Source organism: Manacus vitellinus, unplaced genomic scaffold, assembly GCF_001715985.3.
Source record: "Manacus vitellinus isolate BGI_N305 unplaced genomic scaffold, ASM171598v3 scaffold_84_pilon, whole genome shotgun sequence".
Taxonomy (NCBI): Eukaryota; Metazoa; Chordata; class Aves; order Passeriformes; family Pipridae; genus Manacus; species Manacus vitellinus.
The window spans coordinates 351,141-368,449 of record NW_021940840.1 but is presented as its reverse complement, the minus strand read 5'-3'; the positions used below and the strand labels follow the sequence as shown (position 1 = coordinate 368,449).

Genomic DNA, 17,309 nt, shown 5'->3' with positions numbered 1-17,309 from the left:
GCCACAGCTTCTCTGGGTAACCTGTGCCAGGGCCTCCCCACCCTCACAGGGAAGGATTTCTTCCCAGTATCCCATCTCTCCCTGCCCTCTGGCAGTGGGAAGCCATTCCCTGTGTCCTGTCCCTCCATCCCTTGTCCCAAGTCCCTCTCCAGCTCTCCTGGAGCCCCTCTAGGCCCTGGAAGGGTCTCTAATGTCTCCATCAGGGTAACCATGACCCTGGGCACCAACAGGATACTGATCCCTGGCAAACACAACAGGTATTACTGTGTCATCCATGAAACTCTGTTTCCATGCTGGCTTCTATCACTGCCACAGACCCTTGGAGAAAGAGGCCATGGCCAGGTAGCCAAGGAGCAGCAGCTGGAGGCCAGACAGACTGTCCTCTGAGGGCTAAACCAGCACTGATTTACAACCCTTAGGTATGAATGTCTCCCCAGACATCCCAGTGCAGACAGCTCCTGTTAGCAGAGCTGATCCACATGGCAGGAGCAGGGCTCCAGCAGGCAGAGAATTCCCGAGCACAGCCCTGAGCTAGCACTGATCCCAACTGCTCTGTCCACACAATGCCAAGTGTCAGCACGTTCCTCATGTCCCACAGCAGTCTATGAGCACAGCCAGTGTAGCAGCAGGAGCAGTGTCTGGTGGTAGCTAATGAAGCCAGAAACTTGGGAGGCAGAGCTGCCTTGTGCTGTGCTGATCCAGCCACACCATTCCCGGCTCCGGCGCAGGGCGATCCAAGGCTCCCTGCACGGCTGCCTCGCTGTGCTCCAAGGACCACCCCAGAACTTCAGCCCACAGCTTCCTGATGGGAGATAAAAGCCTGCAGAGGCGTTCACATGGTCAGATTTTACTCATCTTCTGGTTCTGTTTCCTTCCAAACTCATTCCAGTGCAGCATGTTTGCTTACATGAAGACAAAGCTAACCAAAACCAATTTTCAGGACAAGAACATTAAAGGATTCGCAAGAGGATAAAGGAGTTTGCTGAAGAACTCAAGAAGTTATTCCAAGTCAGTGCAGGACCTCACTCTCATCAGCAGATTTCTACAAGTTAAACCAATGGGCAGCAATTCCCTATTTTCCCCAACTCTTCCCAACTCCTAGAATTCCAATGAAAAGTAGGAAGATGCACAAACATAGCACGGGGGGACAAATCCTTGGCTGATGCAATCACTCTTGAAGCCAGCAGAGGTGGGCTAATTTACATGCTGGTGTCTAACTCTGGATGATTAAGCACAGAGATGCTCTGCTGGAAAAGGGCAATCTCTCATTTGATCTCGAGGATCATCAATCATGAGATTGCAGATAACAAGCCAGTGGAGTACATGGAAATTTTTCCCCAATCTGCAAAGCCCTGTCAGAGACTCTCCGTGGCCATTCCCAAAGTGCAGTTCCAGTTCTCACTGGGCAGGAAGAGCTGCTCCTCTTTTGGCAGATCCGCATCCTCCGCCTCTCCCATGTCGATTAGATAAAAATAAGCCTTTAATACTTTCATTCCTGGTTTTCCTGAAGAGCTATAGGTCAGGAAGATAGTGACCAATAAACCCAATTCCAACAGCACAGTTTTTATTTTTGGTAACCAAGGAATCAGAAGGATTCACTCCAGATGAAGGGCAGAAATGTGCTCACCCACATTTCCAGAAGCAACTTGTGACTGTGGGTAACGGTTTTGAACTCAGAACTTCTTGAATATCAAACCCTCGTGCAGGTAGCTATTTCTGGGACACTCCCAATTGTTTTGGTGAGTTCGGAAAATTTTGGCATTCACACCCCAACCCAACAGCTGGAAAACACTATTAATAGTGTCTGGACAGCAACAAGGTGTTCACACTCGCAGCCCAACAGGTCTGTTCCAACCCATCTTACCTGTACTTGACCCTGTCAGATAACACCTAACTCAGACTTCCCACCCAGCCAAGCTTCTCCTCGTTTTTTAAGACAAACTTCACTCATCAGCTTGGCTTCCTGATTCAAGTGGAATACACAATGGTCATTTGTTTTAACCACTTCCTTCAGAAAAGAAGGGAAAGTCCCTCTCATATGGAAAAGAGTGTCAAATTTTTATTAGCACAGGTTTTACAGTGATGATTCTAACTACTGCCTTGACTTTGTTTTTCCCTAAACCCAGTGAAATATTAGCCAGCTTCGAAGTAATGAGGTTTTAAAAATAGTATCAAAGAATACATTAAGAAAACCCTCTCCCACGCAGAATCTACCAGGCAGAGGGCTTGGGATTATTTTTTTTTTAAAAGTCTTTGGAAGCATATGATGGATAAAGTGATTCTTCCATTTTTCAGCAACTAATGCTGTTTCCACCACCTTCAGACACTCTCACTCCTGCTACCGAATTTTAATGAAATTCACATGCTGAGAGTGAGAGAGAGAAGTGTCTGGTCCTCTGCTTACCATCGTGACAGCCCCAAAAGAAGGTCAGAGCATGAATCAGTGGGACAACCATGAGCTACAAACAAAAAAGGCTCCTGTTTTCACACAGACGACAGAATAAACAATGATGAGAAGGAAACCGGAGGATGTGACACGAAAAAAAAATGTGGTTAAAGTTTGAAAAATACCAGCCTAGGCACAGAAGTTCATTTCTAAGATCCAGAGTCAAGGCAAATACCTCGCAGATGCCTTTAGAATGACACGGTGAGTGCAGTCTGCAGTTGCTGTCTGGGTTAGACACCCCGGGATTCTTTTCAACAGAGGCGGGGAAAATTTTAGTAGCAATTTCCTACTCTCGTTAACTGACCCTGTAAAGATGCAGTTTCTGACCATTCAAGCTCACATGATTCTCAACTAATTTGAATGGGAGAAGGATCAAGCGGCAAGGCTGGTGGCATTCAGAGGTTTGCCCTGTCACTGAGAAAACCTCTGCACATGCCCATGAATTCGGGCTCTGATTGTGACTCAGGGTTTGGCCTGGGCAGCCCTCAGGAAGGGATTAACTTCACATCACTTATCTAAGATGACATGTCTGGTCTACCCCAGTTCTTTGGGTTGCCCCAACAACCACCAAAAGAGAGACCAGTACCCCCAGGGGATAATTCTTCCTATCTCAGAGAGGTAGCCAAAAAGGGATAGGATTCAGTAAGTACTTGTGACTCACAGGTAAAGACAGTCTGGAAGCAAGACAGGAGAGGTGAAGACCATGTAGGGCAACAGACAAACCTAAAACAGGGTGGTGACTTCAGATCCTTCACCCAAACCCACACACAGGTAAAGCAGCGTGGTTGGGACAGGGATGGGTTTAGTCTGTGTTGTAATTCACAGGTGCCAACTCCAGGGAACAGAACCCATTTCTGGTACTGGATGTATGAAATAAGCTGATCATGGAAAGCTTCTTCCCACTTCATGTTTATATCCCTCTGGCCCAACACTCTGCAGCCTCTATGTATTGTGATCCTGCACCATAAATCCACTAATGTTAGTGAATCTCGTGGCATCCTCAATGACACAATGACCCCTGGCAATGAATTCCACCATGCCTGTTATATCTTGGAACTACTAAAGTTTCCTCACCTGCTGGGATGCCCTTGAGCAAGGCATCCTGCCTGTCTCTTTTATTCCTGCCTTCTTCTTTCTACCTGCAATCCAAACAGCAAAGCAAAATTAGCTTAAAGAGCTTAACTGGAGAAAAAAAAACAACAATCCAGAAGCCTGACTAAACCACTGGGACAAAATTCCATGAAATTGTGTAACCTTTGCTCCCAGGAACTGCCAGCACTGGCAGTTTATTCCCAGAAAGGTGTCAGAATTAAGTGTCATCTGAACGTGCATGACATCAGCTTGCAGCACCTCTATCAATTATACTTAAACTGCATTTTAACCTGGTTTCTAAGAAAACAAAGCTTATGCAACAAACTTAGAGCATGTGCTCTAAGTGTGAGGGGTGGGGGAAAGGAGGGGAGATCTTCCCTGGGTACTAATTATTAACCTTTTAGACAGTTTCAATAAAATTTGAGGGGGCCTCCAAAGCGCCTCAGTTTCATGAGAACAGGCAACTGTTAGAGGAGGAGGATCTTGTTCATATCCTCAGAGTGCCAAAGGTGGCAGGATGAGTTGTTATTAGTCGTTGGAGAACCCGCAGGAGAAAGACCTGCAAAGGTGACTCCACAGGCAGAGAAGCTGCTTTCTCCTGCTGCCCGGCCATCCCAGGAATGCTATTTACCATTTTGTCACTAGATGGTATTGTTCCACAGGCTATATCCCAGAGCCTCAAAGGTCAAACACAGCGTGGTGTATCAGAGGCTGGGATACTAGAAGGGAGAGAAGAGGTTTTTCTTTCATGTATTTTCATGTATGGAAGTTATTAGCAAAAATCAAACTGTAACAGCTAAAGAGCTTTGGTGAACATGGAGATAATGTAACACAGTTTTGATGATCTGAGCATTTCCTCCATATCTGAAAGAAACTGCTGAGATAAAGAGGTGGAAAGATACTGATACAAAATTAAATGTTTCTGTTAACAAACCAAGCCTACACCAGACCTTCAGTACAGTTCAGGCTGATCTGACACAAAATTCAAACAAACTCGGTTTATCCGTTTCAACGTGAGTGAGAAAACCTAAATATTATGCTGGGACACAGTCAGGAGCAGAAGCCCCTTTAGTTTCAAAACTGGACATTTACCTGTATCTTGAAGGCACAAAGAAGGTGCTTCCACTTTCCTGCCTGGGGGGGTGTTATTTTTGTTCCCTTCATGCTCACTTGAATCTACGCTGACAGGGAGAGGGTGATTCTGTAAAGCAAGTGATGTGTTGTTTTAATAGCATAGTCTAAAAAATATGGCCAGGTGGTAAATCCATAAACCCCAAAATGTTTCTTTTAAGGAAGGTTTTGCTAAATAAACTCCGTTCCTGCAGTGAGAACCGAACAGAGCTATTTCTATACCTTGGTGCTCCCCTCCTCTTCCTCCTCCTCACAGTCTAACCCTTGGTAGGAGATCTCAGTAGGGCTTCTCTTCTGGATCAGCTTGCTGTGAGCCTTCCTCACCCTCTTCTTCTCAGTCATCACTCTCACTTTCATGAGGTGGAAGTCGGTGGAGACTGAGCCCACTCTCAGGTTGACAGGATCCCCTCCAAACAACAGGTCACCAGGGCTGGCATCTTCCTTAAAGCCGGGGGGCTGGTAATCTTTGGGAGTGACTGCACAGGGAGAGGGAACCCACTGGGGTCAGAGAAACTGCGTTCCAGCTCTCCCAAATCTGATTCAGAAATAACAAGTGTGAACCAGCCTCGAGTAACATCAACTACTAAAAATATTCTGGTTTTTTTCAGGAGGAAGGGAGAGAATGCAAAGGGGAAAATGAGCTGAGCAAATGTTATCGGGGAGCTCAGAGAAAGACTGACTTTAGGATGCTGAGATACCATTTAAGTGCTCAGTTTCTGGAGCAGAACCTGACAGCGCCTGTTCCTCAAAAAAACAACCCCCAAAAAAAAAAACCCAGGGAAGAGGGATGTCTTCCTTTCACACTGCATGGCTGTACCTCTTACATGGACACCTTTCCCAAAAAGCATCTGCCATCCCTGTGCCTCGGAAAGACTTACTGTGTTACACCATTTCTCACTGTTATCAGCCAAGAGCTCCCATCTCAACTTTTTGTGCTTCAATTACTTTACAAGGCTCGTTTCTTACAGAAACTGATGGAAAGGGAATTTTGCCCCACCTACCATCGTTGTAGTAGAGGAGTTTCATGGTGAGGGTGATGTCATTGGGCAGTGGCCCCAGGTTCTGCATGAGCAGGTAGAGCTTACGGAGCAGGAGCCTGCTGGCCTGTTTGATGTCCTCGCTGCACAGCCCAGTCACAAACTCCCTGTGGTTGCTACAACCAGAAGAAGAATAACAGATTTGTTATCCTCAGTCATGAATATTCACGATCTAATTACACATACAGAGCACCCACTGACTCGTCTGAAACCACTAGTGACAAAGCTACAATGTCCTTATGTCATTTCCAGCTAAACAGGGAAGTGAAACAGGCTCCAGGGATGGGGTGGCATCCTCAGAACACCCGCTCTGGACTCAAAGGCTTGGCATTTACATTTGAACAGACTTCGGAGCTGGGGCAACAGACCCCATTATACAAATGTCATGAGTCACTTGTTTGAACATGATTAAATTGAATCAAAGGCCCATAAAACAAGTGCCTTTCACCTAAGCAATTTCAGGAATGAGAGGAATGAGCTGAGAATCCAATCTAAAGCCGATTCATCACAGGGGCTATTTTCAAGTCCATTTTGCAGTTTGAAGAGAGGCGAATCGCATGTTCTCCCTCAATTCCATGCAAGAAAAACGAGCTCAGAAGCACATTTTTCAGCAGTGACGAAGGGGCATTCCTCTCCCCTCCTTCAGCCATCCAAATGTCAGCTGGCTGGGCTAAGCAAACAGTCTAGACTGAGACCCACGGGTGACACGAGTGGGATGAATCGCAATCTGGAGGAGTTTGTTTCTCTTGACTGTAGAGGTAGATGAGATAACCAGCTTTAGGTGGCCCAGATGAATCACTCTGTGACTAAGGGACCTGAACTTCCCTAACTTTCAATGAGAAGGGGCCATAAAACTACGTGGTTCCTTCACTACATCTTTGGGAAGACCCCTGACATGGGTGGGTGGCCCCATACACAGGTTGGATGGTCCCTAAGGCAATCCCCCCAAACAGCTTCAAAAGCAGGGAGTGACCCAAGAGAGCAGGGCTGAATCTGACTGAACCACAGCAAAGAACACCTTCATTAAGACAGATTCCCCCTTCCAGCTGAAGCTTCTTGGCTCATCATGAAAACATAGTGGCTTGACTTCCCAGAGTATGGAATCATAGGATCATTTAGGTTGGAAAAGACCTCTAAGATCATCAAGTCAAACTGCTGACAGATGCAGGGGACGGTTTGGCAGACTCTGAATTGCCAACAGCAAAACTCTGAGGTATTAGATGTGCACTGTGGTCTTAGATTAAATCCTGTATGTTCAGAAATGTACAGCAAGTGAGAGGGAAATGCTGGCAGTGCCTAAGGTGGAATATCCATCACCTTTACAAGCTGTGGGATTAGCAGATCAGAAATGGCAAGGGGAAAGATCACAAGAAAAAAAGAAATGAGACTTCCATAGGAATTAACAGGTCAAGGACTGATTCAATACAGGAATAACACCGTGAATTTGATGCAGGAGTGTGTCAAGAAGCAGAAGGAACTGAACCTTGGAAGGACTGGGATCTATGGCAAGAATTCCTCTAAAATCCATATAAAATAAAGCAAAGACCATTTAGGGGAACATTTCCCTTTATCCCTCGGATGTGATGATGCAAACCCACAAAACCTCTCTCCTGGAATTATTAACTCCAAGTTTGCACATGACAACAAGCACTGCAGGTGTAAAAGGCAGTGTTATCAGCCCAGGGAGCTGACAGCAAAGATGACACAATTCTCTGGTCCATGCCAGAACATCAGATTACTAAGGACTGCAGGGACAGGCAGGAGCCTGCCAGGGCACTGCCAGTCCCTGAGGAAACACAGCAGAGCCCAGGAATCTGGTGCCCTGGGCTCTGGAGCCTCAGAGCACATACAAACATAACACCAAGATTGCCTGACAGCAAGATGGACTCCGAGGGATGGCAAGCTCCATTTGGGGACTGTCCTTATCTCTGGGGACTAATGAGGAAGGCTGATTAAAACCCAAAGTACTCAAAGGCCATCTATTATCTTTCAAATCCCAAATCTCCTCTTCCCCTCAGTGTAGTGAGGACAATGGAGCTTCAGAGCAGAAACAGAGGGCACAGCCAGCAGGACACTCCACACTGAGATAATTCAGATTCTGCCAATAGAAGATCATTTTGCCTTATACTAGAAATTATTTGGATGTGTTTTGAGAGAGAGCAGCTAAAGGCAGGCTCCAGGAGTGCAGCAGAGAAGCTTCCTGAGGAGCACACAAGACAGAGCTCTCTTGCTGTACAGGCAGGTTTCCAGGCCCAAAGATTTCACCAAGGGCAACTGCAGAATAAACTGAAAACAGGTCAATTATTTTTTTCTTTTTTTTTGCTTTGGTTGCAGCCAACGGCCTTTGATAGTATTTATTTGAAACTCCACAGGATTGTGGCCTACTAAGCACAGCTTTAAATATCTAACAGAGAGTGCCAAAAAGAGGCAAAAAAGCTGCTGCTTCCTGCCACACGTTTTGCACCATCAAACTCAGGCATCATAAGCGAAAGTTCTCTCGGGTCACCCACGCAGGGCTGCTCAAGCAGAAGACATGTATGCAAATGTCCAAGGGAAAAAACCCTGGGTGCAGGATCATGGGGAAAAAAAGGGATCAAACCTTTTGAAAGCACAAGGCTGTGTGGTAAAAATGGAAGAATCAGTTGAGACAGCAGCAAGCTCAGGAACTGTGCTGGTTTCTGCATCACCCCCCTGATGAGGCACCGCTGCTACCAACTGTCCTGAGCTCAGCTCGGGTGCCCTTGGAGGGCCTCATGATGCTACATAACCTCATTTCGACTCCTCCTCCCAGCAGGTCGTATCCTGCAGGGTGAATATCCTCAGCTCTGAGGGTATTTACAGCTGCTCAGCAACTTGGACATGCTCGAACCACAGAGCCACAGGATGGTTTGGGTTGGAAGGGACCTTAAAGCTCAGCTCCTCCCACCCTCTGCCATTAGCAGGGACACCTTCCACTAGACCAGGCTGCTCCAAGTTTATCCAACCTGGCCTTGGACACTTCCAGGGATGGGGAGTCCACAGCTTCCCTGGCAATCATAAAGTGTGGCTTTTTAATGCTTCATAACCAGTTTTCAGTGTAACCCTGAGAAACCACCCAAACCTTTACCTGCTGATGTCCATCTGTGGCACCTTCTTTTTATACTTGAATTTGAATTCGTACAGTTCAGTCACTACCTGGAGAGGTAACAAGAGAGGGGAAAAGCAAAAATGGGTCACTTTGAGTAACAAGTGTAAAGATGTGTCCTGAGCTCGACAGAGTCCTTTCACACTCTCTGCCAGGGCACAGCATTAACTTAATGACATGATGACAACTTTAACTCCATTACTGCTTGCACGGGCTTTGGCAAATTTTCTTAACAACCACATCTCACCTAGCACTGAAAGAATCACAACAAAATTACAAACTTCCTGCTTCCTCCTTCCACTTCCTCTGTGGGCCTGAATCCCCAGCCTCAGTCTCTAGTGAGGCTCCAGGACCAGCCAACCCTCCTTGTTAAGGAAAACTGGGAGCTGCAGGGGTGATCAGTGTCATAAGGAAGCCTGGCCCAGTGCTCTGCAGGGACACAAAGGTCTCTGTGGAGAGGAGGACTCTTCCCATAAGGAAATTCAAACAATATTGCATGGGAAACAGTTGCTGAATTTCACCAGTCTCAGAGGTTTTTTTTGAGGGAGACAAAAAACCAAAATGATTTTCCATTTAAAAGGATTAAAGAATAAAACAATTAGGAAGAACAGACAGCTTCCCCCCCAGGAGAAAGGATCTATTGTAGACCAATTCCATGCCTATAATTCACTTTTTCCGGAGACAACGAGGTTGATTAGTAGGAACTCAGCTGTGCTTTTAAGTCTGAGCCTTCCTTACAAATCCCAGCCTTGGCACAACTAAACTCCTGCTCTGTCCCCAGATGCTGAGGTGACACACAGCAGAACTGGAACCAGGTTCAGGTGCAAAGAGGTTACAGCTGTTCTCCAATCTCCAGCATGGATGCAGACCCTCACTAGGGATCACACCCCCCAGTCTCTATGCCCCAGACAGATGTAACAAAACAGAAACACATCAGGGAACACCAAAAGGACAAGGACAGGCAGTACACAGCACATCCATCCAGGTCTGAAGGGATTCCTGACTTCTGTCCTACACCTCTCTGCATGACAACACGGCTCTTTTCACCAGGGCTGTTAAAAAGCTGGTTCGTAAATGAATTATTTTGAACTTCTCATTTTTTCTCTTTGGGAAACTAAACCAAAAGGGCAAACATGGCCATTAGTTGCCTGCTGACACCCCTGCCTGAGGCCCTGGTGGGCCCACAGCCTGGTGCCTGGTGTTTGATCCCCATCCAGCTCACTGAGCTGGCACTCTGGAGCGAAGGCACAAGGACAGAAACGAGGTCACCGAGCAGCTACGTCAGGGTGGAACTTCAGCCCACGACTCCACTCTGAATACAGATCTACTCACCCGTGGCTGCAGTTGCCTCAAAGATTAATTAAGACTCTTTCTTACCTCCGGTTCCTTGGGATTGGTGTAAATCTGTTACAAGAAAGCACAGTGAGGGCATTCTCCCCGGGACAACTTGAACCAGTGACTAACAATGATATTTTCAGTTTACAGCAGAGACTGGACTATCTTTAGCGTGGGATCAGAGAAAGGAATGGCTGAGAAACAGCTTTCCTCTATCAGCAGGCAATACTTACCACTTCAAAGACAGGTAGAAGACAACTGAAGTGCAATTGTGGAGGAATGAGGCTAATTCCCATTCCAACCCTCACAGGGAACTACTGACTGAGATTTAACTGCTCAGATGATGCACAGAGTAGATGCAAAGCAAAGTTCCTGGAGCTTTACAGAGGGCCAGGGCCAATGGCTGTCTTGGAACCACCAGCGTGTGGTGTGTCCAGGATCAGATTAATAAGGACACTTCTGCAGGGGGAAATGAGAGGAGCTTCCATGATAGGAATCACATGAAAGTGCTTCTCAGAGTCTAAGGATGCATGTGAGGCCTCAGTCAGGAGTGTGACATGCTGAGAAAAACATCCCCATGCAGCCTTGAACTTCGCATTTACCATATTTGATAAAGGTCATAGCTCTATTAAAAATCATACACATTCTGGCTTCTCCTTAAAAAAGGCACAAATGGTTTGACACAACCTTTACTCTGTATCTCTTTCAAGCAGGGGAGGGGAAAGAAAACTACTTTGTATTCATCTACTTACTGCAAGGACAGCGATGCGTAGCTGAGGAGGGAAAAGTAAAACAAAACACATCATGAAAATCTAACCTCAGCGGGCAAAGAAAAGCAAGTCCTATCAAAACCTAACTGCCTACACAGGGCAAATGAACAGATACACTCAACGAACGAGGAGCTAAAACCCGTTTTGCAGAGTCTTCCCAGCACGGCATCAGCAACACCTAGTGGCCAGTTTGTCTGGCTTTACTTGCAGTTCCCCAAAAAACAGCTCCATGGGGCCTGCTCCCATGGGGCTCCTTTTAAACAAATCCCCAAAGGCTGTGCTGATGTAACACCCTTTTGCAAGAGCACCTATCCCCACTGAAGACTAATATTTGCTCTCCTCTGTGAAGCTCTCCAAAGGTATTTATGCTACAGCAAGGAAACGTACATGGGACTGCTCTTGAAAACAATCTGAAAATACCCATTAAATACCTCAGGTTTTCCCTAATCCTTGTCAAACAACAATTAATTTATGTCTCATAGATAGCAAAGGACCTCCTAGAGCTGTCAGCAAGCACTACACTGCATTCACAACGTTGTGAATTATCCTGTGACAGTTGTACTGACGTCTGAGAGCCCATCAGATCATCAGTGCCACAACCACCAGCACTCCATCCGAGCTGGAGGAGCTGTGCTGATGAACACTGCTGACAGAGATGACAGCAGCTGGTGCTTTTTCCTGTGCAGAGCAGATTTTATGTGAGAATCAGCAAGGAACATGATTTCCTGCTACTGGTTTTGTCCTGGAACCAGTTGTGCACCTCACTGGATGAATTACTTTCCCAAAAAAAGTAGTAAATTCTGAACCCAAGAAAAAAGCCAGGAGGGTTAGAGAAGATGAGCAGAAGGAGAAAGGAGATGAAGGAAAGCAGAAGCACAGAACCTCTGTCAAGAAAACAGGGCAGGAGATCAAGACCTCATCTCTGCCTGGCAGTGCCTCTATCAGACATCAGAGAACACAAATGTAGAGCACAGAACTGAGGGAAATCCATTGCAAGCTGCAAATTAGTTCCCACACCATGGACAGATGAGCCTAGACAGCAACAGTGGTCAATATTTGGGCTCAAGGCATAAAATCCCAAATCTCATACTCAGGGCAGGGTCTCCCCCCTGTCCCATGGCCATAAAGACTGTTGTGTGCATGAGAGACTGTAACAGAAATACAGCAGAAACGGAAAGAGAGTTTTGTCCATACTTTACGAAGAAATAGAAAACTCCAGTAAAAAATGTGAAGAAAAACTTACATACTGCTTCTCCAAAGCATCAAAACAACCTTGAATCCTGCCAGGGAAAAAACATGTTAATACTAACCAGCAGTATTTATCTCCTGATCTGTAAACACACGCTCATTAGATACGGGTTAAAGGACATTTTTTCCTGGGATTAGGACAACACAACTAACAACATTTGGGGCTTGCACAGTCCTTTTCAGGTCAGCCCTGAAGGCACTGTCCTTCCTTCTGCATTTGTGCACTGTTTATACTTCTGGGGTATTATCCTGTCAGACCAGAGCCCACTTGAATCCTGACAAAGACAAGGATTGGAGGCCAAAGTGGCTCCCTGCTCAGTGCTCTGTTCCAGCTCCCCAGCCAGAGCTCTGATGGCTCTTTTCCCATCAGCCTTGTACAGAGCTTGGCTGAATCTGAACATGTATGGTCTTGTAAATCTTTGTTATCTGATGCATAGTTTACAGCAATGGATCTTCTCAAAGCAGTAAATATTATTTGAAGTAGCAATAGCCAGATATTTGCTCTTGGAGTGAAAGGATGTGCAGAGAGGTATCTCCTTAGCACATCAAAGTCAGTTTTTCTGCTTGCTGGGAACGTGCCAACTCTTGAACACATCTTGAAGAAAACCTGGGGGGTACTTATAGGAAAAAAAATACTGCACATACTGAAAAACAAGTGCAAGAATCCCTATCAAAGTGAAACCAGAAAAGACTAAACAACAACAGGATCGACCTCATGACTGTCTTAACCCTCTCTGTGTACCTCCACTGCTGCGTGTGCTCTGGGGCCTGACCATGACCTCACTGCAGCCAACACTTCCACAGACCTTGAACTCACATGATCTGGGTCAGCTAATTCTGTCCTGCTTACGCAGGGCCAAGCACCCCCGCAGCAGTGGGAGCTCCCCTGGCACCGGCAGCGCTGCCGGGCACGATGTTTTCCAAGTCAGGAAGAAGAAGAATGCAGGGGCAGATGTCTCAATGCTCAGCACAATCTTGTCTTGGTTTCACTGTTACTCACTTACCACTTGACTATCTGCAATGATCCCAGACAGCTTTTATCTTCGCGGAGAATTTTTAGACACAGGTCTGCAAAACCAGATTTAGCACGTAGTTATAATCCTTATCACGGCTCCTGGGCAAACACTGAAACTAAGCCAGTCACCCCCCCTTTTTTGGATAAAGTGCTTTATCTGGAGGTCCTTCCTGAGCGGAAATGTTGGGTTTCCACTGAGTCCCAGGTGGGCTGACACAAGCTCATTGCTGCATTTGCAAATGTCAGAGCTTTCCTCAGCTCTGAGGGCTCTCCCGGAAGAAGAGCTGAAGTTACAGCTCAATTTCAAAACACCAGCAGCTTCATCCTCTCCTCCCTCCTCTTCTCCACTCCATCCTACCCCACCATTCCCTAACAACACCTTCCCTTCTGCATTCAGACTCCACCAACATCCGTATGAGGTAAATGACTGTGCTCAGAATAAACTACTTCTGTTAAGATTTTCCACACAGCTCCTTCTACTGTGTTTCCAGGCATTCAAGGTGGAAAATGCACTTTCAATCTCGCAAGAGAATCTCAATGTGAACCTTGAGGGCTCAAAAATCCAAAGGAAAATAAAACACAATAATCAGAGTTAATTTTTTTAAAAATTCTGATTTTTAAGTCACTTTCCTGTGTCACTCACTCATAGGGCTGGTAATGCCAAGGAATGACTTCAAACCAAGTGAAACACTGACAGAAAAGCCAGGAGTTCTAGGCTGTCTTCCGTGCTCTCTCTCAGAAGCACTGTCTCCACCCAGACTTGAGAAGGCCTGTGGCCAACTCCCTAACAAACCGAACTCAGACATGTGCAGCCAGAAGCCAACACATGAAGCAGATTACAGGTAAAAGAGAGTGAGCAGAAATAAGAATGCAGCACAAACAGTGTTACCATCTAAGTAGCGGGTTCCGTAGGAGCTCTCTGGGAACAGCCCCCTCATGTAGGTGATGCAGGACACGGAGATGGCCAGGAGCCTCTTCACCAGCACCAGAGACTGCGGCTCCGTGGCCATGGCATCCGGGAACAGCACTGCTTCCTGCAAGAGGGGGGCAAGGCCAAAACAGCACCATTGTAGTGAAAACAGGGACTATAGCTAGAAACAACTCACAGCAGGTGGAGAGGGGGTAACTTAAAAATGTAATTTTAAGATTTCTCTGGTCTTTTAAGCTGCACAGGGAAGAATCGTGCCTAAGGTGGGTGGGATTAAATGTTTTTAGGATAGTGATCAACAGATCATTGTTCAGGTGCAGACTGCACTGGCTGGACATACCTTCCCCTTTATCACATTCTCACCCCTTCCACTGCACCAATGCTGGCACTCACCAGACAACCACCCCCAGAAAAAAGTGTGTAGTTGTAACTGCAGAGTCACCCAAGTGCCAGGGCTGGTGTGGCACTCACTGCTGTACCAAAGGCTGCTGCCACAGCTGTCTGGGAGCTCCGACAGCAGCCTGAGCTGCCAGCGCTGCACACCCCCAGGTCTCAGAGTGATTTTAACTCCGGGCTGTAAACAGCACATGGCTGCACCTGGAGCTACTGTAAATGCACACTGTGTGATGCCAACATGAACAATGCAGCGGACACTACACTAAATTAAGTTCTTTTATTAGTTTATTGCTGTTCTTCCTGCTAATAAAGCTCAGTGCACACCTAATGAGCCTACATTTACTGAGTCAAACCACGGCAGAGCCCCACGCTGTTTCTCACTGAATTGGAAATAATCCAACTAAGAACAGTGCAGACAGCAGAAAGCGTTCCCACCTCCCTCCACAGGCACAGGCGTGCCAGGTCCCAAACGGAGAGCTAAGGTTGTCACTACCATCATAATTAAAGGTTTTACCTTAGAGGACTTCTTCTTTTGCCTGACTAGCTGCTGAGTAGCCATCCTGTATTTCAAAGACCTGCCTTCCACTTGTAACTAAACGCTGAAAAATAAAGAAGATATGAGACACCCGGAAAAAAACAGTTTTTGCTGTTTCTCATATTTCTTAAACTAAGAATGAGATTCTTCAGGTTATTCAGGTCTGAAAGCTTACTGCCAGCCAGGACAGCTAAAGCAAAGCAAGCCAAGGATACTCCATGGCACTGAGTCTGCAGAGCACGAAAACTCCCCATTCACCGGCCAGCGATCGATAGTGTTTGAAATTCAGGGCCTCGAATGCACTCGGTGTCAGTCACTTCAAAATGCATTTCTCATATTCCAAACCACAAATGTTAATTCCCACAACCATTAAAAACTGTGAAGGGGGAATGTGAAAGAACTGGAGGCCTGCCAATAGTAGGTAATATTTTAGCAAGGCTAAGCAGGAAAAGCACTAACATCAGTGTTGGCTGGAATAAAGGAATGAGTCTTCTGGGACACCTTGAAAGGAGAAAAAAAAGGGGGACAAAAAAAAGAGAGAAGTCCAAATTGTTCCAGTGAAAGCCTGTTAGACAAGCTTGGATTGAAGAGGAAAATATTCTTTTTACAGGAATGGGGAGCTGATTGATACAGGCAATAATGTGGACATTCCACATTTCGCACTCGGGTGAGGAGTTTGATTTAGCACCACCTGACACCCTGATTAAAAACTTCCATTAGCTGGAATTAACAAGGCACGCGTTTACTGGTTTGAAAAATGACTCACTGGGAGATCTCCACATCTCGTTACTAACAGGGGATGTTAATGACAGGAAACACCACCAACAGGTAGCCAGAGTCCACAGCCAGTCGATATTCCCAGTAACAATTAAAATAATAGCACAAACACTGGGGGTTGATTTAAATCCTGACCTAATGCAGCCAGCAGCGGGCTTTTATTAACTCAGCTGATCCAACCCTGTTCTGCATTTGTACCTTTTGTGCTTTTTTCCCATGGAAGCCTCATTTCCATTTGTTGGCAGTCATTAAGACATGTTGATTGGAACATGGTGACAGCTTTTATGCCAAATTTAGCACTTCAATTAGTAATGAGGACAGATTACAGCTATAAAAGTATATTTAAACAAATACACACCTGCAAAATTTAAATGTGTTAAATATTTTAGCAAAGTAGCTTTTTTTACCCAGGCACTGCGAGCAGGACTGGAATGCAATCAAGGCAGACAAAGGTGTTATTACGATGTGAGGTTATTAGCTAAATAGAGCCGATTTAAGTGAAACAAAGACATAAGAAAACATGTTTTCTAAACCATACCACACTTAATATTGATTTACTGCAGAGGAAACATCACCTAGACTGAGATGATTTACTCCGGCCTGGCCGTTCAGGTACAAGACTTCAGCATCAGTATCTTACCTGGGCTGGAGGGGACAGAAGGCACCCTGGAACTCCAATGCTCAACCAACTTGGCAGCGACTTTATCACCAAATATCAGGAAATTAATATTAAATGGGAAAAACCAACCCTCACCCTCAGGAAACCCCATCCTTGCGGGACTTTGCCCCCTCAGCCCTGCACCCCCCCAGCCCTGCCCCTCGTGCCTGATGTGGGAGATGTGAGGCATCACAGCCCCTAAAAGATGCCATGGCTCCAAAGATGGGGTTAAAAGTCTGGTTTGGGGGTGTCTCTGGGGTTTTTTTTGAGTGGCTGGGCCCCATCTGGGGCCAGGTCCTGCCCCTCACACGGCAGCGCCTGATGCCACCATGAGGCACTGGGGGTCCCTGAGGCGCGGGGGGCTGAGGCACCTCTGAGGGGCTGGGGGTCCCCCTGAGGCACGGGGGGAGGGAAGAGGCGGTGGGGCTGAAGCGCAGGAGAGCCCGGAGACACCGAGGGACCCCTGAGACACCGAGGGACCCCTGAGGTGCTGGGGGACCCCTGAGGCGTGGGAGGGCAGTGACCCCCTGAGGCGCCAGAATCCCTCTGAAGAGCGGGGGAAGCCCCAGAGGCACTTGGGGTCCCCCTGAGGTGCGGGGGGTTCCCCTGAGGCACTGGGGAGCCCTGTGAAGAGCGGAGGGATGGCTCCGGAGGGACTCCCTGAGGGGCGGGAGGAGCCGCGTGCTGAGGCGCGGGCTGTCCCTGAGGCACCGAGGGACCCTCGTGGCACGGGGGAAACCCCAGAGACAAAGGAGGGTCCCCCTGAGACACTTCGGGTCCCCCTGAGGTGCTGGGGAGCCCTGTGAGGAGCGGAGGG

The 17,309-nt window shown here is 46.9% G+C and overlaps 1 protein-coding gene across 1 annotated transcript in view; it reads right to left on the bottom strand.

The window, feature by feature from the left end:
- The window catches only part of HORMAD2 (HORMA domain containing 2), a 22,889-nt gene extending 6,099 nt beyond the window's left edge, over nt 1-16,790 (bottom strand). The window contains exons 1-12 of the mRNA XM_008933450.3: nt 16,475-16,790; nt 15,037-15,121; nt 14,088-14,232; nt 13,188-13,251; nt 12,179-12,215; nt 10,918-10,938; nt 10,208-10,234; nt 8,813-8,880; nt 5,671-5,822; nt 4,892-5,145; nt 4,631-4,739; nt 3,521-3,585 (exon numbers count right to left, since the gene is read on the bottom strand). Coding sequence (XP_008931698.1) covers nt 3,521-3,585; nt 4,631-4,739; nt 4,892-5,145; nt 5,671-5,822; nt 8,813-8,880; nt 10,208-10,234; nt 10,918-10,938; nt 12,179-12,215; nt 13,188-13,251; nt 14,088-14,232; nt 15,037-15,081 — 987 coding nt within the window. The 5' untranslated portion in view covers nt 15,082-15,121; nt 16,475-16,790. The remainder of the gene's footprint in view (nt 1-3,520; nt 3,586-4,630; nt 4,740-4,891; nt 5,146-5,670; nt 5,823-8,812; nt 8,881-10,207; nt 10,235-10,917; nt 10,939-12,178; nt 12,216-13,187; nt 13,252-14,087; nt 14,233-15,036; nt 15,122-16,474) is intronic.
- Between the last annotated feature and the right edge of the window lie 519 nt (nt 16,791-17,309).